General features: G+C 44.5%; 1 protein-coding gene across 1 annotated transcript in view; it reads right to left on the bottom strand.

Moving 5' to 3' along the window:
• Ctnnbl1 (catenin, beta like 1) overlaps positions 1-23,399 on the bottom strand; it is a 159,889-nt gene that overhangs the window by 56,970 nt on the left and 79,520 nt on the right. Inside the window, 3 exon segments of the mRNA NM_001024870.1 lie at positions 18,332-18,480; positions 19,846-19,904; positions 20,128-20,200. Of these exon segments, the coding sequence (NP_001020041.1) occupies positions 18,332-18,480; positions 19,846-19,904; positions 20,128-20,200 (281 nt within the window).

Below are 23,399 nucleotides of genomic sequence, written 5' to 3'. Positions count from 1 at the left end.
ATTTTCCAGCATTGCTCAGCTGCCCTGTCTGGAACCACCCGTTCAATGTGTAAGAAAACTTCTTATCTTGCTGCTGACCATGGTTGGCAAGCATCTTCTCACTGACCATTAGGTATTGCGTTAGCTGTGGGCGTTCTGCAAGTGCCTGTTACCAAGGGTTACGGAAGTTCCTTCTTTCCCCACTGAAGTAATTCTATTATGAGATTATGCTGGACTTCACAAGTCCTTTTTCTGCATCTTCATATTCCTTTTCCCACTTTTAGTGCCTTTCATTTTCCAACAGTGAACATGTACTTTGTAAAATTAGAAAAGCTAAATGACTTTTAAGGGAAAAAAAAAAAAAAAAAACCAAATCAGACCAAACCAAACTAAAGGTGATACTACCCTTGGGGGTGAAAGTCTCAGCCATCCTGTTAGCAGCTACCGCTTTGTAGGTTTCTCTAGGGAGTTTGTGACAAAATACCCGAGACAACTTACAAAGAAGAAAGGTTTGCCTGCCTGTTTCTGGCATTTTACTCTGTGCTCTCCTGGTTCCACATAGCACAGTATTCACACTGGGGTTGTGTGGCAATGGGGATGTTTGCCCTGTGGTGGTCAGGAAGCAGGTGGGGGTGGTGCTAAAGTCTCTCATCAACACTTACTCATTAACATGACCTTACTCTTCTCCACGACACCCTACCTCATTATGGTTCCACTATTTTCCGACATGACTGCAGGCTGGCAACTAAACCTTCAGTACATAGAGCTCTGGAGACTTTTAAGATCTAAAAGATCTAGAAGTAACAGAGCATAATTTCTAAAAATCTTTTATGATTTTCTTTAGCATTCTAAGAGGCACAGAGAAACAAATCAATTATTTTCTAACTGGATACGGATGGTAAATCAACCATCCAAGTACAGTGTTTACTGAGCACTTATTCAGCACTGTGGTAGACACAAAGACATGGCTTCTGCTCCAAAAGGTAGAATCCATCTGGGGAGACCAAATGAACATGAAGTCATCAGGAAAAGGTGCCCTGTGTTTGGTCCTCCACAATACCTGACGGACACCTTTCCTGTCAAAGATAAAAGATGCCACTCTACTCCACAGCTTACATTTTGCAGAAAGCCAGAGGACAGGAGGTGTTCAGGATGTGCAACGACTGTTCCCACCTCTGTCCTCCCAACACAGATATCAACTCAGCTACTCAGAGGTGACCTTCCATCCAGCCACTGAGTTTGAGGACAGGAGGAAGGCCTTGGCAGAAGAAGGCCTGTTCACTGTCCTGGCTATTGGAAGCTGGAGGTTTCTTGTTTTTAAGGGCTTTGAGGAAAGGATAGTAACAAATTTTAACAGAAGTAATGGGAATTATGTTCATGATTTTAAGAGGAAGGAAAGAGCAGCTTCATCTGGGAGAAGCCAGTGAGGGGATCACACAGCAGGGGATGCCTGTCAACAGAGGGGTGAGTGGCAATAGCACTGGTGGCTGAGCTGGGGGAACACCAAGTGGGAATGAAGCCAGTCAGGACAGTGTGTGCAAGTGTGTTCACACCAGGCCCCTGCTGTGATGCTAGGGAAGCCCAACTCCATCCAGTCACTGAGAAGGTGGGCACTAAAAGGAGCACATTTAGAAGGCTTAGTCCAGAAGCAGAGAGAAGAGGGGGCTGGAGGGGCAGACCTTGTGGGCAGGGAGGACGGTTCAGAGACTATGGCAATAATGTAAATGGGATACAGAGAGAGGTCTGACTGCAGCAGAGAGGTGTGTGTGTGTGTGTGTGTGTGTGTGTGTGTGTGTGTGTGTGTGTGTGTGTGTGTGTGTGTATGTGTGAAGGCCTATTTAAGAGAAATATGAAAGTTTAAACAGCAGGAGGAGGCAAACAAGGTTTGATATCCATTGGGAAGAACTTTCTGTCTCAAGATGAAATTCTAGTAGGAGGCTACACAAATAACATCCTCATTCTTGCTGCGGTTGGACTTCTGAACCCAGCTTTACAAGCTGGATTTATAGAGGTTATGGCTAGGGCAGATAATCATGCAGGCAGAAATTAGGAAACGGAGCTACAAATGCTCATTGGTTAGCACCAGGAAAGGACGGCCTGAAATGAACGAGTGCTGACCAGGGCACCTTCGGCTTCTGTTGAGTATACACTGAAACCATTTCACAAATGACACAGGACTGCTTGAAACACTGAAGGCAAAGGAGCCCGGCTGAGCCAAGGCCCTCTTTTTTCCCTGCCTAAGCAAATTCAAGAAACAAAAGACTCTAAAAGCAAAGCCCTTCTTTGGGTAGGCAGCACAGCGGTGTAGGACGCCTTTAAAGGGGGCAGTAATTGCATATTGATCACCATTTAGGCAAGCTGCATGGAGGTGAACTTTGGAATATTCATTGGGCTCAAGTTCAGGCTTTTAGCAATCAATAGCTGTTTGGCCTGACTTTCTTGGGTTGACTTTATTTGAAATATTTATTCTACTGGAGGACAAGTAGTTTATCTTAGTCTTGTCTGGGTTCATCGGGTTGTCGATCATGCCAGTACCAATGTGGACACCAGCCTCCACAAGCTGGGTGCCATGGCTGATGGCTGGGGTTGGCTGTTGCCTATCTGCTCATGTGTGCCTTGGATGCCGGAACAGTATCTCCTGTTGTAGTTTTAATTAGCTTATTCTTTATCACACCCAAACGCTTCTGTAATGAACACAGATTCTGAGTATGATTTTCCTTGCTCATCTTTTCCTTTCCTCAAATATTTATGAGACACCTAACAGGTGCCAGACATCTAGTCAAGAATGCGGAGACAAAGCTCAGCTCGGGGCTTCTGGGAGGGGAGGGGGTTGGTCCACACAGCACAGAAACAAGCAGATGAGGGATGAGGGCTGCCTGAGAAAGCTGGGTCCTGCAGTAGAGGTTTAGACAAAGGAGGTGGAGTGCTGCCATGAGGCCTGGCCAGAAAGGTGAAGCTGAACTGTGTTTCCAAGACAAGTAAGGAGGGAGCAGAAGAAAACAGGAGCACAGGCAGAGGCAAGAGCAGGTGCAACCAGGGAAAGAGCAGGAAGGCCACACCACAGCGGAAGCCAGGTAACTACGTGCCTTGGGAGGTTGGATTGCTCAGCCACAGTAGACAGGGGTTGGGGCAGAAGAAAGGGAAGCAACGGCAGAGAGAGAGAGCAGCGTGTGGGGGGTTGAGTAAGAATCACCTCTACCCTTAGACCCCACAATAGGCTCATAAATGTGAGTGCTTAAGTCACCAGGGAGTGACACTATTGGAAAGGATTAGGAGGTGTGGCTTGCTGGAGGAAGGGTGTCAGTGGCCAAGCCCAGGCTCACTCTCTTGGCCTGCAGAGATCACGATGCTACTGCTCCAAGACCATGAGTGTCGCCATGCTCCCGCCAAGCTCCTGCCATGGCGATAAAGGACTAACCTGCTAAAATCCAAGGCAAGCCCACAATTAATTTACTTTTAAATAAGTTGCCGTGTTCATGATGTCTCTTCACAGCAATAGAACAGTGACTAAGAAACAGGGCAAAGGAGCAGACAGGGATGAAAGGGCCAAGAGCTCTGGTTAAACCCGAGGTGCCTCTAGGATGTGGCAGTGATGTGCAGCTGGGACTTAATGGTTCAAAAATTCAGGAATGCGGGGAAACTTGAGAGAATAATTAAGTCTATGTAGGCTGTAACTGAATCTCCTGTGTGAGACTACCCTGAGGTAGTCTTTTTAAAGGTAGAGGAAAAGCAGCAGAAGCCAGGAGGAAATGTCTTTGAAGGACAGGCTAAATATGAGGATTCCCTTCCCCAGGACTCTGGCTAGCTAGGATTAATTAAAGAGGTAATTTAAGGAGGTTCTTTAAAAGATACTGGTAACCATGAGCTGATCTTGGCAAGGAATCCGGCTAATCCCATGCAGGATCACTTGGTTTGCTTTGAAAGACACTTGACAGAGCTTGTTTCCTGGAGAGCTCCCCAAACATGACAGCATTTTACCGGACATTTGCATGAATTAGACAAATCAAGATGCCTTTATAATCAGCTTCCCGCCATTAACTATAATGAAATACCTGAAGCAAGAATGAACTTTTAGGAAAAAGGTTTATGATGTCAGAGGTTCCAACTAATTGCTTTGGGCTTCTGGCGGGGGCATCAGATGGCAACAGCCAAGAACACACAGCAGAGCAAAACTGCCTAAGTCCATGAGGCAGGAGGAAGAAGCTAGAAAGCCATAACCACTTTCAAAGACACAGCTCTAATGACCTAAGAACTTCCCATTAGACTGCACTATCTCTAAGCAGCACCACCCGAGGACACTCATCCAGGCCATCATCAATGACCAGAGTGGTTTCAGGCCATGGACACAATGTCCTTTAACCTGTCCTCAGTTGACTAATTCACATGAGCCCATGAGTCAACACATAATTGCTAACACACTTTTTCTCACCAGACCCTGGCCATGCTACTCTCTAGAGCCAATAAGGTGTGGGTATAACACATGTATCTTCAGAGGAGAAACTGAAAGATGGACTGTATCTCTCAGGTTTCCCTTTTATCTTGTGGGTGGCACTTGTGATTTGTATGTCCCAAGGCAGATAGCAGAACTTCCAGGAGCCAGCTACAGAGGTGCTCAGTGTGGAAAGCCTTTGTTCTGGTAAGTCCCTGAGATTTGGGGGTACCACTACAGCAAACCTGACTGAGGTGAAATGCTGTCTTGGGAGGATAGCATCTGCCCCATAGGTCAGGGGGTGGGCAATATAGCAAGGAGCTCAGTGTAAAACGATACTTAGAAGTTGTGTTGTACTGCTATCTACCAGCAACAGAGTGTAAGAAAATGGATAATGTACGTGCTGGGCTTGGCCTGTGAGTTAAAATGAAGGACAAGAAATGGGCTTTTATGTCCCCTCCCTTCCTGAAGCAAATGAGGAGCAATGGAGAATAGAACAGCGGTGAACAGAATAAATCGTTCCCAGACACTGAGACAAGGCAGCACACACAGAGAACATGTCTGCTGGGAGATTCCAAGACTCACTGCAGTGGAGAGCCAGGTGAGGATGGAGACTGGTGGACCCTGAAGCTCACTGGCCAGCCAGTCTAGCCAACCATGATTATCAGCACTACGCTGAGAGACCCTGTCATAAAATATGAAGGCAGAGGAATGCGGAGATGGGTTCATGCTGGAAGAGCATGCTTTGCAAGTCCGACAATTCAAGTTCAACACCTGAACTCAGAAGGTGGAAGGAGAGAGACAACTCTACAGAGTGCCTTCTGACCGCCACCCTGGCACGCATGGACTGCTAACCACCTTCATATCACACAGGAATAATGCATTCGACAACAAAAAAGCAAAGGTGACGACCAACAGAAAAATGACGGTGCCTGACGTCAACCTCTGGCTCCTTCATGCATGGGCATCTGTGTCACACATGCTAACATCTACACCAACAAAACATACACCACACCACATACACGTAAATAAGGGGGAAGAGGATCTGTTTCCAGGTTATTATATCATGGGGACTGACTCAGTGGTAGACTGCTGGCCCAGCACACACCAGGTCTTGAGTCCAACGCACAGCACCACAAAGATGTAAATAAGCAAATTAAAACACAGAAACCCAGGGAACAAGGTAAAATTCACAATACCCAAAACTTAATAAATGCCACCATAAAGCATCACCCAAAACACCACATGATAGAACAGAAGATGAGGACATTAAAACAGCTAGGACATCTGATGATGTCGAAGGGAGAGAACCATCAGCGTGTTGGACTGAACAAGGCTGAATTGAGTAACTAATTGAGTATGAAACTGCGTTTGATAAAAGGGAGGAGATGACTGCAGGCTGCACACTGTGGAAGATGCCTGAACAGAACAGCTCAAGTATTTAGTGCAGTACGGGGAGAAAAACAAGGATGGAACCACTATCGAGACACTGCAGTGGACAGCTGTGAGCAGCAGAATGTACATGCAACGATGTTTTTAATACTTGATTTATTATATTTTGTTATTATATGTGATTATAAAATATGATCACAATCATGCACATGTACATGAAATTATAGCCCCTGGGAGGGTGGGGACAGCATTTTTTTTTTTAAAAACTCTCATGGCCAAAATAATTCTACTCTTTGTTCTGAAGATATCATCTACTATTCATGAGGTGACCTGAAAGTCACGATCCTCCTGACTTGGACATGAAGAGCCCATGCAATGGCAAATGTGCAGATATAGCTCTGTCCCCCCAGACCCAATTCTCAGAGTCCTCCCGAGCTCTGTAACAATACAAAAGCTGTAGCCGCTTTTCCCCTTTGTTCCTAACTCCTCCATATCCCACAGATCGTCCCCTTCCCATCTGGTTGCTGTGTCCTAGTCCCCAACTCAAGAGCAGACACCCCTGCTCATTCACAGGCCATGCCTGCCAGATGACCCAGTAGTAGGCTGTCTGTGGACCTTTTCATTCTACCTCCCCAAACCCAATCCTCTCGGTCACCTCTGTAAGTTTCAATAAAATGCCAGCTGCAACTCCCTCATCCTTCTGTGAACTCTTCCTGTGGATCCCATCCTCCCCTGGCCTCTCCTCCTGTGTCCCAACCCCCAACCTGCAGACACCGCCAGCTCAATAGGCCACACCTGCCAGATGACAAGGTAGGCTGCCTGTGGAACATCTTCATTCTCTGCTCCCCAAGACCCAATCCTCAGGGTTGACCCTAGTGCTGCAACAGACTATCTCTCCCTGGCCTGCCCTCCCTGAGCCTCCAACATTCACTCCCTGCGAACAGAACTGCCAAGCAGGCCAGTAAAACAGGCAATACACAGCAAAGACACCCTCTGAAAATCCAGAGGGGAAACAGAAACCAAGGAGCAACACCCACCCAGCAAAGACAAATCCAGAAATCAGCACCTAGACTCATACTCACCCCAAACCAAGATGCCTAACAGCCAGGGCAGTATGACTCCAGCAGGGCCCAGCTGTCCTACCACAGCAAGCCCTGAATATTCCAATGTAGCTGAAGTAAAAGACCTTAAAACCATATGAAACACATCTTTAAACTATATGACTATGATAAATGACTTTAAAGAAGAAATGAGTAAATCCCTTAAAGAAATCCAGGAAAATACAAATGGTGGAAGGAAAAGACTAAAACTGTTCAAGACCTGAAAATGGAAATAGAATCAATAAAGAAAACACAAAGTGAGGGAATTAAGAAAATAAAAATTTGGGAACGTGAACAGAGTACAGAGGCTTCACCAGAAGAATACAAAAGATGGAATAGGAATCTCAGCCACTGAAGATTCAACAGAAGAAATGGATAAACTGTGCAAAAGTAATGTAAAATCCAAAAACCCCTGACACAAAACATCTTGGAAATCTAGGATACTATAAGAAAACCAATCCTAAGAATAATAAGAAAAGAAAAAGAATAATTCAAGCTCAAAAGCCCCAAAAATATGTGCAACAAAATCATAGAAGAAAAATGTCCTAACCTCAAGAAGGGGATGTTTGTGTTCAGAAGCTTACAGAACACAAACAGATTGGACTGGAAAAGAAAATCTCCATGCTACATAATAATCAAAACACTAAAGATACAGAACAAAGAAAGTATATAAAATGCTGCAAGAGAAAAAGGCCCAGTAACACAAAAAGTCAGACCTATTAGAATTACACTTGACTTTTCAATGGAGACTCAAAAAAACAGATGTGCTGAAGAGACCACGGATGCCAGCCCAGGTTATTATACCCAGTGAAACTTTCGATCACTATAGATAGAGGAAACAAGATATTCTACTACAAAGCTGAATTTAGATAACATGTATCTACAAATCCAGCTCTACAGCAGCTACTAGAAGAAGGAAAATTCCAACCCAAGGAGATTATTTACACCCATGAAAACAGGAACACATTCATATTCATTCATTCACAGTCTCTCTCTCTCTGTCTCTCTGCTATCTCTGTCTCTGTCTCTCTGCTGTTTCTGTCTGTCTCTCACTCTCTCTCTGTCTCTCTGCTGTCTCTGTTTCTGTCTGTCTGTCTCTCACTCTCTCTGTCTCTCTGCTATCTCTGTCTCTCTCTGTCTCTGTCATCTCTCTGCTATCTCTGTCTCTCTCTCTGTCTCTCTCCCCACACACACCACCACCACCACCAACCACTGTCATTGGTCATTAACATCTCTCAAAATCAATGGTCTCAATTCCTCAATAAAAGGACACAGGCTAATAGTATGGATGCGAAAATAGGATCTATCATCTGCTGCATACAAGAAAATCAAGAATAGACATGACCTCAGGGTAAAGGATTAGAAAAAGATCTTCCAAGCAATTGGACCTAACAAAGCAAACTGGTGTAGTCATTTTACTATCTAATAAAATAGGCTTCAAACCAAAATTAATCAAGAGATGGAAAGGATACTACTTGGTCATCAAAGGAAAAATTCACCAAGATGACATTTCAATTCTTAACATCTATGACCCAAACACAAGGGCAACCACTTTTGTAAAAGAAACGCTATGAAAGCTCAAGTCACACACTGACCCTCAAATACTGATAGTGGCAGACTTCAATACCCCACTCTCACCAACAGACATGTCACCCACATGTCAGAGAAATACTGGAGTCAACAGACATTACAAACCTAATGAAGTGAACAGATATTAATAGAATATTCCACCCAAATACAAAATAACAGAGCTTTGCTTCAGCACCTCATGGGACTTTCTCCAAAATTAATACTTGGACACAAAGCACGTATCAATAGAGAAAGTAAAACTGAAATAACTCTCTGAAGCTATTTCCTACCTAAATAAATCCTACCAAACCACCATGGATTAAACCTGGATATCAGTGACAGAAACTGTGAAAGCTTACAAGTTCTGGAAACTGAGCACTCTATATTGAATAAAAAGTAGGTCAAGATAGAAATAAAGAGATTAAAGACTTTCTAGAATTCCATAACAATGAATACACAACATACCCAAAGTTATGAAACACAACAAAAACACTGCTAAGGGGAAAGTTCATAGCAATAAGTACCAACATTAAAAAACAAAAATGGAGAGATCTCACACTAACAACTTAACAGCACACCTAAAAGCTCTAGAACAAAAAGTAAGCACACCCAAGGAGTAGACAGCAAGAAATAATCAAACTGAGGGCTGAAATCAACAGAAAGAAAACAAAGAGAACAATAAAAAGAATCAATGAAAGAGTTGATTCCAAAAGAAATAGAGGGACCCTTATGTAAACTAGCTAAAAGATGGAGCGAATACCCAAATTAACAAAAGGGAGGCGTAACAATATATATGGAGGAAATCCAAGACAATATAAGGACATACTTTAAGAACCTGTACTCCACCAAACTGAAAAATCTAAGATCATTTTCTTGATAGATAACACTTACCAAAGTTAAATCAAGATCAGAAAAACAATTTAAATAGATCTATAACCTAAAAGGAAATAGATGCAATTATTAAAAGTCTTACAACCAAAATAAGCCCAGGGTGAGATGGTTTTAGGGCAGAATTGTACCAGACTTTCAAAGAGTTAACGCCAATACTCCTCAAATTATTCCATAAAATAGAAACAGAAGAAACATCACCCAATTAATTTTATCAGGTCACAGTTACACTGATAGCCAAACTACATAAAGACTCAAAAAGAAAGTGAATTACAAATCAATTCCCCTTATAAACATAAATTCGAAAAAACTCAATAAACTACTCGCAAGCAAAAGAACACATCAAAAATATCATCCTCCATGATCAAGTAGGCTTCACTTCAGAGATGTATGGATGGTTCAACATGTGAAAAACGAGTTAATGAAATCCACCATATAAACAAACTGAAGGAAAGAAAGAAAGAAAGAAAGAAAGAAAGAAAGAAAGAAAGAAAGAAAGAAAGAAAGAAAGAAAGAAAGGAAGAAAGAAAGAAAGAAAGACAGACATGATCATCACAGTCAATGTTGAAAAAACCTTTAACAAAATTCAACAGTCCTACATGATAAATGTCCTGGAGAGATTAGGGATACAAGAGACATATCTAAACATAATAAAAGCAATTTACAGCAAGCCTATATAGCTAACAACAAGTTAAATGGAGAAAAACTCAAAGCAATTCCACTAAGATAAGATAAGGCTGTGGTCAAGATGTATTGTATAAGAGAAGAATCTATTCTCAAAAAAAAAAAAAAAAAACAAAAACAAAAACAAAAACAAACCACACACACACACACACACACACACACACACACACACACACACACACACATATATAATAGAAATATATTTAATAGAAAAAGGCCATTCTATTTTAAAAGACAACTGATCATTTAAACAAAAATAACACTCTCCAGTGGGACTTCTACCATATTCTGACATCAAATGTGTGATGGTAGCAGCAAGGACACAGAGAGAAGTGTTCCAGTGGGTTCCACAGCAAACTGAGGGGGCACTCCTGGGGTACATCCTATTGTGACAAACAGTCTAGTTGGGTTTTGAGTTCCATCCCATCCCCAGACTCTCATTTAACCATAACCACGTCTTTTAGGCTGTCTCCCAATCCAGTCACCTGGGGGGAGGGTGGCTCCATGGCTTCAGCACACGCATTTGGTGGGAGAAGAGGGCAAGGCATCAGACAGCATACAGCTTATTCCTGAACAGATAGATAGTCAAAGGCATGACGCTAACATTCATTAAGAGGAGGCTGTGGTATTACAGTGCTAGGAATCAAAGTTCAGATCAAAGAGTAATCCTAGCGATATAGAAAGTAATTTCTTCATAATAAAAGAGCCAGTTACACAAAAGAGCATATAATCTGAAATGTTTTTAACTTTTTGTTTGTTTGTTGGGGAAAGGTTTCTCTGTGTAGCCCTGGCAGTCCTAAAACTCACTCTGTTGACCAGGCTACCCTTAGAATCCACACTTAGATCCATCTGCCTTTGCCTTTCGAGTGCTTTTTCGCCCCTACAGCTGATGTAATCTCAAATGTTTAAGCATCTAAATAGCTTCCGAATGTGTAGAGCCAAAGTGCACATGGATGAGAGGACAAAGGCTAACACCATCGTTCCACCACCACCCCACAGTAACTACCAAACCAGAAATCAACCTGTAAGCAACATGACACCAACTCTACCCCCTGCCACAGCAAAGCCTCTGCCCCAGGCGGGCAGACGCACAAGGAGGGCTTGGCAGCATGACTAATTTGGGCCCCACACAAGGCTTTGTAGATCCAGAAGGGTTCAGGTCACATGAAGTATGTTCTCAGACCAGCGTGACTGAAGTAGAAGTCAGTGAGGGTAGAAAAGCGCCAAATAGTTGGGAACTTATAGCACACTTCCAAGTACTTCATGAAAAATGAAACCAAAGTAGCATTTTGGATGAAATAAAAATGAAAAAACATTACAGCAAGAGAGCATCCAGCTGCCCTGACTTTTCAGCGAATAGGGATTTACAGCAGCACACATGACAGAAAATAACAGAGCCCTCAAATGAACAACCTCATATTTCTATCTTGAAAAGTCAAGAAATGAAGACCAGAGCAGAAATCTCCAAAACAAAAAGCCAGAAAAGGGGTAGAGAAAAATCATTAAACAAAGCTGGGTCTACAGACTTAAGGGAGAGCGAGAGAAAACTTGTACGCAGTAAGACTGTCAACAGACAAAAGTGATAAATTTCCTCAAAGACACAGGGTATTCAATTTACTCAGACAGAAACAGGTCACTGGAACAAATAAATAGCCATCAGAATTAAAATGTTCTCAAAAGATGACTGTGGGAACGAAAGGCAGAGCACAGAGCAGAACACAGTGCCTATACCTCAGGCCTGAGTGGGGCCATGTGGATGGGGCTGCACTTGTCATGGTCACAATTTCCCATTCCCAAGGGCAGAGGGTTTGAAGAGAACCGACCAGCAGAGAGTGTGCACTCAGACACCCAACACGGCTAATCATAAGGAAAAACAAAATTCCAACTGTACAAGACAACCCTGCCACACACTTGCAGATGTTAGCACAGCTCCACTGAAAAGCTGACCAAATGCTAACGAGAAATCAGGGCTCCTGGAGCTCACATGCTGCCATGGGACTCAAAATGGCACCATTTTGCAAGCAGTTTGACAGCACTTTAAAAACCAAAGTACACACCAGTCACATGACTGAACCACTCAACTCCTCAGTACTGATCCAAGAGCAGTGAGAAAAATGTGTGCCTGAAGCCTTGCTCAGGAATGTTCCCTTTAGCTTCCCCGCAAGGGCTACAAACAAGATGCAAACGTACATCAGTAAGTGAAGCAACAGACTGTGGTTTATTCATATGATAAAATACTACTCGGTAGTGAAAAAGGAACAAGTTATTGATAATGGCAAGGATAAATCTCGAAAAACATTATACTAGGTAAAATTGGTCAGATGAGCTACCATGCCCCAGCAAAAGCACATGCTGCATTACTCCATTTAAATTAAATTCCATAAAATGAAATCTAATATATAGTGGCCAGAAAGCAAATGGATCGTTACCTAGGAACAATGAGTCTGCAAGGAGGACTTATGGAGTAAAAGCGTATAGGAAAGCACAGGAGTATGATATGGGCAGTTGTCATTATGCTGGTGGCAAGGAGGTGAAGGGTGGGTCCACACATAGAGTACTCAGCAAATAGACACCTCAAATATGCACATATGCTGGACAGAGGAAGAGCTATCAAGCCAGACAGCAGGGCTCAGACAGGTCTGCCACCATTTCTTGTCAGCTAATCTGCTCCTATTATGGCGCTCTCCGTTTATGAAGTAGTACCGTCAGCCTGCAGGGCTGGGGAAAGATTGCTTTGTGCCTGTGAAGCATTTGTCTGGTTCTCAAAGAACAGGTGCAAACTATCGGGATCCATCTAAGACAGAACACGGATATTTGGCTTGCGGGTAAGGAACACGCCGGATGCGTGTATGCACAGCTCAGAACATGGCATCTTCAGCCCCTCGGGGGCACAGCTGCACACAGAGCAGCACAAGCGCTTTCTTCTGCCTCTTCCTGAGGGACTGGAGCTTAGAGAGGGTTGGCTCCAGCTCGTGGAACATGGGGAAGGATGAGGCTGGAAATGCAGAGTGGTTCAGATAGTTAAACAGCCATCAAGACCAAAACCACTGGACTGCAGGGGAAAGACCAGGGAACAAACGCCCAGGGCCCATGATGCCCTCTTTACCCAGGGGCCTTGCCACAAGCCCTGTCCAGAACGGGACCCGCTGAGCTCCACTCTGCGGATGGCATGTCATCACCCTCTGTCACAGTCTTGAAAAAGGTAACCTTCCCGAAAAGCTCAGCAAAAACCAACCAAAAAAGAATTGGTGATCCTGGGCAATGTGACTGTCCTTCTGTCTCCTTTTACCTGTACAGTTAATAACAGAGACAAGCTCACTCACAGCTTCTACTACACAACTCCGGCTGGGCTGAGCACATCTCTGGGGAACATGGTGGTCTTCTTTCTAACTGGAACAGCGTTTACAACAGAAGTAATAAGCCTCACGTCAACATTTTCAAAGAAATTGACAATGTAATTCTTCCTGTCCTGCCAGCTTTGCAGTTCCTGAAGAGCACCGAACTGTTCACGTACAAGGACACACTGGTATAAAGTGCCTGCTGGCGGTGCAAGCAAGACTGTTGGGAGCACAGCTAAAATTAACCCACATCTATTGAGATCTTCTATTTGGAGCAAGCATCTCACTGGAGGGAGACATCTGTGGGGATGAAGGGGAGATGGCGCTATCTCATTCAGGGCATCTGTGGCAGTTACAGCCCCACCTCCCTCCCTGCCATGTTCCAAACTGTGTCTAATTCTGCAGACTAGCCCCTCTCAACTCCATGGTTCTTTTTCTTCTTTTTATTTTTAAAATGTCTTTTTGCAAGGCCGGGTTTCACTGTATAGCCCTGGCTGTCTTGAAACTGCCTCTGTAGGCAAGGCTGGCCTCAAACTCGCAGAGATCCACCTGCCTCTCCTCCTGAGTGCTGGGATCGATGTTCGTGAATAGCACAATAAACTGCAGCTCCTCTGAGTTTTAGCTTTTGTTTCTCTTTTCTTCTCTCTTTGTGACAGGGTTTCTCAGTGCAGCCCTGGCTGTCCTGGAAATGCACTCCATAGACCTTGTAGTTGAAGGCTGACCTTGTACTCAGGGTCTTTCTGACTCCCAAGTGCAGGGATTAAAGGCATTTACCACCACACCCAGTTTAAATTTTATTTTCCACTCAACCACCTCTGACTGTAAAAACAACTGCTGGCTTGTGCCTTTACATCAATTCTTCTGCTGCCCGCCAAAAGGCCACCCCCTGCCATATTCTCTTTGCCCACCGAAGGGCATCTTATAACATCTCTGCCCATCCTACACCCTCTACCATTGCTCTCAATTCTCAGACCAAGATGGAGGCCGGGCACAGAACACCTTACGTCATGCTGGGCACTGTTCAGAGCCTCTGCACGTTCTGTCCAACTCATTTTTGTGCTCTGCTAACAGATATGGGAGCACGTGGAAAGAGTATTTTTCCTTTCACTGTGGCTCCTACAGGACAGGATGGCTTCCTGCTGCTTCTATCACAGCATGAGGCTCACTCTCCAATATGACCATAAAAATCTTTGCTTCTTTTCCAAGACGTCTTCATTTGCTCTTTGGCATCGAGAGAAGCACAAACACACAAAATGAGCCCCTCCCTGCCATTGATTCCGTCAGGTACTGAGAGATCCAGACAGCTCAGGAGTAAGGGAAAGTCACCTGACCACTCAGCTGGCCCCTGGTGGTAGGGAGGAAAAAGACAAAGGCTTGAGAACCCAGCCTCATAAACATCTGTTGAAGGCTGCCTTGAGCCTGGAGTAGGAAGGAGGCAGGAAATGCTACCCAAAACATCCCAGGAGGACTCAGGATGATGAAGGAGAGTTCAAGGTCCAGAGGGGACAAGGCTAGAGCAGAGCCTGTGCTGGCTCTATGGGTGCAGGTGGAGCCTGGAACAGCCTTGTATCTAGGTCTCCTTGAATTTGGGCGCCAGTATCACAAACACCCTACAGAAAACCAGGACTAAACACTTCACTCCATGGTATTTAAACAAGTCTCTCTCCTCTCTGTGGCCTGTCTATGGGATCAGTTAGAAATTCGTCATCAGTGGTTCTAAACAGTGAGAGCATCCTCAGATTTTCTGTCTCAGGCAGAGAAGATGGACTAAAAGCCAGGGTACATCTATCGTTGGGCGGGAGAAGATTGGGATCCTGCCCTGAGAAGCTCACAATCCGAACTAGGTATGGTGGTGCCCTTAAATGCCAGAACTTAGGAGGCAGAGGCAGGCAGATCTCTGTGAGTTCCAGATTTTCAAGGACTACAATCTCATAAGAAAAAAAAAAGGGGGGGGGCTGGGGATTTAGCTTAGTGGTTAGAGCGCTTACCTAGGAAGCGCAAGGCCCTGGGTTCGGTCCCCAGCTCCGAAAAAAAGAACCAAAAAAAAAAAAAAAAAAAAAGCCCCGAGTTCAGTTGAAACTCTGACAAACATGCCGGCCATCCGGGGTGTGTCTAACACAGCAAACAAAGGCCTCCAAATCTAGAATTCAAGAGGGTGGAGGACTGGGTTGGAAGATGTGACACCGACAGAAGGCTGCACCATGAGGTTCAATCATAAACATCAAGAGTATTATCACAGGAGATACTGAGATATTACAGCATGTAAAACAGTCTGGGTTGGAGAAGGAGAGGGAAGGAAGGAGGGAGGGAGGGACGGAAGGAGGGAGGAGAACATGTATCTATGAGCACATGTGCATAAATATATTGCTAATGTTTTTTTCTTATTTATACCAGAAATTTAAAAACTTCCCTAGGTATATATGTGAAAGACCGTTCCTCTTAATAGTTACCAACTAGGTTATATCTGTTACTCAGTGTCTGCTGTTCTCAGTAGTCTTTTATTTTCTTAAAGGTAAAAATCCTGTCTTGTTTGCCACAAAGGCCTAGCACTTAATATACAGCTGACATAATAGTAACCCATCAATGTGTTAATAGTTAGAGAATGACCCAACTTTATAAAATTTGGTTCCCTCAAAATCATTGAAAATTTAGCACTATTTTTCACATAAATAAATAAATGAATAAATAAATGCCAGAGGCAGAAAATTTAAAGCAACTCAGCAAATACACAGAACCTGCAGATGAGAAACCTATGTTCCAATTCATATCACCTCAACGAAAGCCCAGCCTTGGGCCAGACCCCAGGAATCACTTTCCATGCAAGCAGGAAAGTAAGTCCTAGAGGCCAAAAACTGACGGAATCAAAGCGAAAGTTCACATTCAGGGCAAGGAAACCACAGAGCACTTCCTCTCCTTCTAGAGTTCCAGCATCCTAGTTCTGAATGGGTTTTGTCTAGACAGCGAACAACTTAAATATAATAGGGGAAAAAAATTTCTCCCCAACCAAACTTTCCACTTGGGGGTTGGAAGGAGAAAACAATGAGAAACAAAGAACCTGGAGAAGAGACCAAGGGAAACCAACTCAGAGTCTGTGAAGGCCGCTAATTAATACAGAAGGCGGAACCAGGCAACTTCAGCAGGAAAGCAGAGGTGGCTGTGAGAGGGGCTCTGGCCCAAGTCCTTTGGAGCTCTTTAATTAGCCTCCCAGAAACCTCAGCATTCCAGTCTGAATAATCCATATTTCTGGTTATTTATTCAGCTCCCCACTGCTACACATTACGGAGCCATATGCTGTAGGAAGTCATCCCTTCATGTCCACACTCAGCCATCCACCGACACTGGCAGTTCAGGCCTGTACAAAGCTGGGGGAAGTCCCTCGAGAGAGGAGCTCTAAGGTCAGAAAACCCAGAAAGCCAAATGCTTTACACGCTGTCTGCTTGGGAGATAGTGGCTATTTCAATAAAGGACAGGCAATTAGAAGGGTGAAAGACGAACGCTCTCAAGAAAGGAAAACCAGAGTTGCCTCAACAGCAAAGGCCTCAGAGTAATTTCCCAGAACTCTCTCAGCACTTTAAAAAACAATTTGCTTTTAAAAGCAATTTCTCAAAGGAAGATTTTCGATCAATCCAAGGTCTAGGATACACTGTATGACAGGCATATTTCAGCTTTCCACAAACCTTTTAAAGAAAAGGAACTTTAGAGTTATCCACATTGATAATCACCAAGGCATTTAAAACACAAAACTCATTGTGGAGTTTGTCATGATAGTGAAACCCTGGAAATGGCCACAACGTTTCCTGTGTCCCTCAAGTAGTTACTGCCCCCTCATGAAGTTTATGTCACAGAATGACAAATACCACATTAAACTAAAAAGGAAACAACATGAAATGTTAGAATGTGGCAGGACTAAATGTTAAATCAATCAAACAAAAAAAATGCCCACCAATTTAATAATAAATGATAATATAATAATAAACAGCAGTAAAACCAAGAAGCCAGTATCCACCCAAAGGCAGGCTAGGCTTGGGTGACAGACTGGAGCACTTTAGCTTCGGGGAGAACTCGGGCCTTGGTTACTCCTTTGTCAGCCTGACATGTAACACACACAGTAACTAAAAACATTCTAATAGAAGACAGAGTGAACATCTACAGTCTAAATTACACTTAATAAATATATGTCAAATTTGTAAGACACTTTCAAAAGCATATCTTTGTTCAGAGTTGTCATTGCCACCAAACTAGAGGTTTCACGCTGGCCGACCCCAGCTCAGCTCCATGAATTCCATAATGATTAGAAAATTCCAAATGTATTGGCAAGCAGCACCCAGAGCCTCTCAATTTCAAATGCTGTCCCTTGGGGGTACTGCACTGTGGTCACCTCCTCAGGATCTCTCTTTTCCTTCCCAGCCACATTCCTCAATAAAACATCAAAACAAGCCATTTCTTCACTTTGTTTCCAACTTTAAGATTCTTTGGAATAACTGAGAAGCTAGAACAGTATTGTCTTTAGAGTAGAACAGAACAAAAAAGAGACATTAAAGGAAGTATTAAACCCAAAATCCTAGACCCATCCTTCCTATTTTCATATTCCACACAGAATTCATTACTGAATGAGAAAATAGGAATATTTTGCTGTCAACAGCAGGAATATAGACATGGAGGTCTATGGAGCACACAGATTTAGAGACGAACCAACCTAAGTTTAGAAGGTAATGCTTAGCTTTCTCCAAAACCAACACAATGAAAGAAACAAAGACATGACCCTCAGGGCAGAGGCCTCATCACCAGCTGACACCCAGCACACAAACAATGCACACCCTTCAGAAAAGCTCGGAGACATCTAGAACACTTCCCCAAGTGAACTGTCTGGATGAATGGGGAACTCAAGTGGCAGCCTAGAGCCAGGCTAGAGCGGGGCAGGCAGACAGGCAGTGGGTAGGACTGGGACCCACCTGAGCATGAGGTTCATGAGCTGAAGGCCCTCACCCTTCAGGAAGCGCTCCCGATTGGAGCTGAGCATCAAGCAGGAACAGAGGGCGTCAAACAGGTTCTCCATCATCTCCTGCTCCTCAGCGGTGCTGGGGTTGTGTCTTTTAAATACCTGCCAAGGAGAGTAGAAAGGAGCCATCAAACATGCTGTCCCATCAGCCAACACCCTACCTACAGTTTCCAAAGCCCACCAAGGAAGCAGAAATTTACAAATGAAGCTCTCGCCAGTTTCCAGTTTAGAGCAACTCAGTTCTGTCTTGTGGGCACTAAATAAAGATATACAAGTTCACATAAAAACACTGAACACTGAGCCAAGCACTGGACCTGAGAACAACTCACAGCTTTAAGGCAGCAGGTCAGCCAAACAAAACCACACAGCTCAGCCCTTGTCCATGGTGAAATGACAGAAACAGAAAAGGCCATACTGGGCATACACAGTGAAGCTGAGAGGGACATGTCTGAAACCACAGCTCAGCTCCCAACCCAACCCTGGCAGAAAGTTCCTGCTCAGTCCAACCCCACCCCACCCCCTTTCTGATGCACCCACAACCCAGAGGAGCCAATCCTCTCTCAGTGTGAAGAGGTGCTTCTTCCCAGGAGAGCTGCTGGATCCCCTCACTCAGGAGCAGGGGCTCAAAGTCCCAGGAATGCATCTGGGCAGTTCTGCATGTCAGAGCTGAGCCGGGCAGGGAAAGCCTGAGCTAGCTGGGCAGGCAGCCCCACACAGTCTGCAATCAGTGACTGCACAGGATAAAGCTCGGCACCTTATGGGGACCGCAAACAGCTTCCCTCCACAAAGCTCTATTTTTAGGGTGGAGGCCAAGTCACTCAGCGGCTGGCACGGCAGGAAAGCTGTATGCAAACTGCCATCTCAGACACTCAACACTCGTCAGCCTGTGTCCAAGTGATCTGTTTTCAGTGCTGTTTTGGAGTAACACAGATAAGGTTTGTTAGAAGTCTTGACTGCATTTCCAGAATGCCAGAAGGATAACATTTCAACTGGATTTACATTTCTTTTATCCAGCAAATGGCAGTTTCCAATGTCTCACTCCTGCCTGCAGTGCCACAGCCATCCCTACTGTCCCCATGATCACAAGCCCACTGTGCTCAGCACTGGAAACGGCTCGCCTTGGTCTCACCTGGACCTAAATGAGCAGACAGACTCTTAGGGATGGACCAAGGGGGAAGGAGCCGAACCATGTGGGGGCAAGGCAAAGGAACCCAACTGGCTCTTCTTGGCTGGGGGACATAGAGGAGGGCACCCTGCTTTTGGGTCAGCAGCTGGGAAAGGCCACCGTGGCACTTCCTCAGAAAGGGCCAGTGAGTAAGAAAAGAAGGCAAACCCTGTTTCTCCAGAGTGACCTCCAACCTGCCTTGGTCACAATGTGGCTGCTCCTTCCGGTATTTCTACCTCCACCTCCCACTTAAAACAGGCCATGGACCTTCATGGCCCACAGGAAGCAGAAGGACTACTCACGGATAACTGCTGAAGAAGCACATCGATTCCATCCAGCTCTCCCAGCAATTCCCTGTTTTCTAAAAGGAAGAAAATAAAGGGAGAAAAAAAAAATGAAGCCAACTGTCAGATTTTACAGCCATCTACCACTGATCCCTCAGCTAACAAAATCAATACAGCTTGACAGAGTACAAAAGCTGCACAGAGAGCAAGCAGAGAAACCAGGCAATGCCAAAGGCAAGTTCATGGGCTCCGAGGGTGAGTGTGGCTGCCAGCCTGGCCTGTCTCTAGGAGGGAGCTCACCATCATTGTCCTGGAGGAGGATGGCCAGCACTTCGCTGCAGTAGAGCTTGTTGGCATCAAAGGGCATCTTGGCCTGTGGGAAACAGAAATGAGAGGGCCATTAAGGAGTCTTGCTCCCTTTCCAGGGCAAACTGCTCACCCACTAGAGCTGAGGAGGCTGAAGGAAAGACAGGTTAGGGGGACCAGATACAGCTACTCCATACTATGGCAAAGGGAAGGAGTAGTATGTGAACGTACCCTCCTCCATAGAGCCTATTTTGTGCCCATATTTTAAGTCTAGAGACTGTATGTCTCCCATGCAAGTAAGAGAAAGTTTTGAGCTTATAAGATTAAAACATATGAAACTCCAATTTACAAGTTACAACCAGAAAATGAGGCTGTAAATTAGCTGATACATGATCAGAGAAGTTGAAAAGAAAGCAAGCTCTTGTTCAGATTAGCTAAAAATATTTATAACGAAGTAGTTCCTTTTGGAATTTTTTTAATGTTTAAAATTTAATTTGAACCCATAAACCTATCTGCTTGTAAGCCATAATCTGCCTACTATTTAAAAAGGAAACCACATTAAATATGCAAAAATGTGTTAATATTTTAATACCTAAATCACTACCCACAATTCTTCCCCTGCTGTGTGCTCTGCAGCTTGAAGACTCGGAGGGGACATGTCCACTGCAGAGGCCATCTTTCATGGCTGTCCTGTTACTTCAGCTGCAAGACTTCAACACAGCACCATGAATGGCACCCGTGCAAACCTCGCTGATGCTTTTATCTATGAGCGCCAGCTCCTTGAGATACAGGCACACAGACAATGACTTTAATCAGCACGACTCCTGCTTCGTATCTAGGTTTCGAAATGACAAATAATTTCTGTAGCTGCAGAGGACCGGCAAGTGTTCACACGGAAGCTGGCGCCTCCATCACTCTGTGCCATTCACAGAGCGGTTTGGACATTGATTTTGTACTTAAGGAGGAAGCGCGGTAGCGTCTAATCAAGCAACAGCCAGCGCCGGTTCAGTTTTCTGTGCACGTCTTCTTCATCAAGCCAACGTGCACCTCACAGGGTTTTAGGAGGGTGGCCGCATCTGACCCGTCTCAGGTTAAAAGATCCGTAAGTGCAAGACTGTGCACGTCCTGGCTGCACTGCGCGCTCCCTGACAAGCTGGAGGCCTTATTTCAAGAAATCTGTATAACGGCCAGAGCCTAAGTATAGCCTGTGGTATATTTTGCCTGAAGAAAGGTGGTTTTATAAACTCAAAACGTGGGGGTGGAAAGCCAGGCGGTGGGTATCTGTCAGGATGGAGGCTTCTTCAAACCATTAAAGTGCTTACCCAAGTTACTTCAGCCCCCAGTGCTGTGATTAGATTTCAAATGATTTTAGCCACATAAAACTACATGCAGCTTTTCAAAAGCCACACATTTTGAAACAAGACCCTTAAATGAAGGAAGGCCAGTGACACTGGCTACTGTGACAATGGTCTCCTGGGTTTCCACGCCTCTTGTCCTTTACTGAATTTCATAGACTTCTGCCTCAAGTTAAAAGGGACTCTTCCTCTTGCTTTCAGGAACTAATTATTGGCTACCTGCTACATGTAAGATAGAGAATTGAGGACACAACAAAGAGAGGTAAATTAAAGCTGAACCCTGTCGACCACTGTGAAACTTGCTATGCTACCTATGTGCCACAAAGCCTGCTGTTTCCAAACTGAACTGAGGAAGCTGGGTTGGCAGATTGAATTCACCGTAGGCTATGCTGAGATTTTCAGGGAAAAGTTGGTGACACCTGACAGCTGTGGAGTACTGCACACACTGTTCAAGGTCCCTTTCTTCTAATGACATCATACCTTTGTGGAGCTAGGTTTGGTAGTTGCTATATGAAAACGTGTGAGGATTAGATGAGGATCAGCACTCCATTAGTAGTGACTGGAGCGTTCAAGATGAAATCAATGGTGCTTTCTTCTAATTTATGTGTGTTTCCCCTCCAAATAGCTATTGGATTGCTAGAGTACAGCCAAGCACACACACAGCCTCTTGTATCTAACTGCCTAATAAACCATCAGAGTAAAAACAAAATTACTGAGACACCACCACCAAGGACCAGCAACAGGATCTATAACCCAAGTAAAGTTCTGTTTCTCCATCTGTAAAACAGAAATTAAATCTTAATATTCTGGATAGCAGCTAGAGGTACTAGTCATGACGTCTAACAACCTGATTTTGATCCCTGGTATCCACATGGTGAAGGGCGAGAAATGATCCCAATAAGTTGTCCTCTGACCTCTACACGAAGACCATGGTGTGCACATTATATACTAAACAAACAAACAGACATATATAATGCATTCTTTTTAAAAGAAGAAAAACCCTTCTTTCTTTAGAGAGTTACTGTGAGACTCGGGCAGGGTAACAGGAAGGCCTCTAAGGCACAGTGTGGACTTCAGGACTGGGGTCAGAATGTGTGAGTTCAGAGTCTCAGCTCTAACCACTCACTGTGATGGGGCTCTGGGTCAAATGACTCTGCTCTCCTAACCCAAGGTCTCCTGTGTGGCCATGTCTTCCTTGTGAGTGGCTGCACTTACTGAACTGTGCTGAATCAGCACTCCTAACAGCTCCCCCACCCCCGACCCCCATGGCCCCACCCCCAGCACTTGAGTCCTCTCTACTGAGGACTCCTGGCTGCTCAGATTCCCAGCTCCTGCTCTGTCACAAGAAGGAATCTCAGTTTACCCAAAGTGAAAAGTGAAAACTAAAAAAAAATACCAAAAAACAAAAACAAACCCAAACTGGAATTATATCATCTTTTTCTTAAAACAGTTTCCTTTTCGGAAAATTGGCAATCAGGAAGCTCAAGTGTCTAGACATGACAGCTCCCAGCCCTGACGTGCGAGGCAACTTGGCAGGAGGAGGCTGCTTTGGAGAACAAGCCCAGCACACCGGCCCTCCTGTCCACTCCATCGGGCTTTCTCCTCATCTGAAAACTGGGGACAGCTGCGTGCTCTCGGCAGAGCTGTTTATGAGGGTTAGAGCACACAGGCAAGGACATGGACGAGCATTTCACACATGGTGGCAGTTAACACAGGAAAGCCAGTGTTGGCTCGGAGAAGCTGGAGATGATGGCAGTGACGTCACTTGAAGCAGGGTGGGTGACTGACCCTTCATGTCTAATCAAAGATAAAACATACCAAGGAAACTTAATTCCTGTTTGATTATCAGTCAGAGATTCCACAATACAAACTGCCAAATAACAGACATTTAATCCCAGTGAGGACGGAGAA

Source organism: Rattus norvegicus, chromosome 3 (assembly GCF_021556685.1).
Source record: "Rattus norvegicus strain SHRSP/BbbUtx chromosome 3, alternate assembly SHRSP_T2T, whole genome shotgun sequence".
In the NCBI taxonomy this organism is placed as follows: Eukaryota; Metazoa; Chordata; class Mammalia; order Rodentia; family Muridae; genus Rattus; species Rattus norvegicus.
The sequence above is the reverse complement of the archived record's forward strand: the minus strand, read 5'-3'. Positions and strand labels throughout refer to the sequence as shown.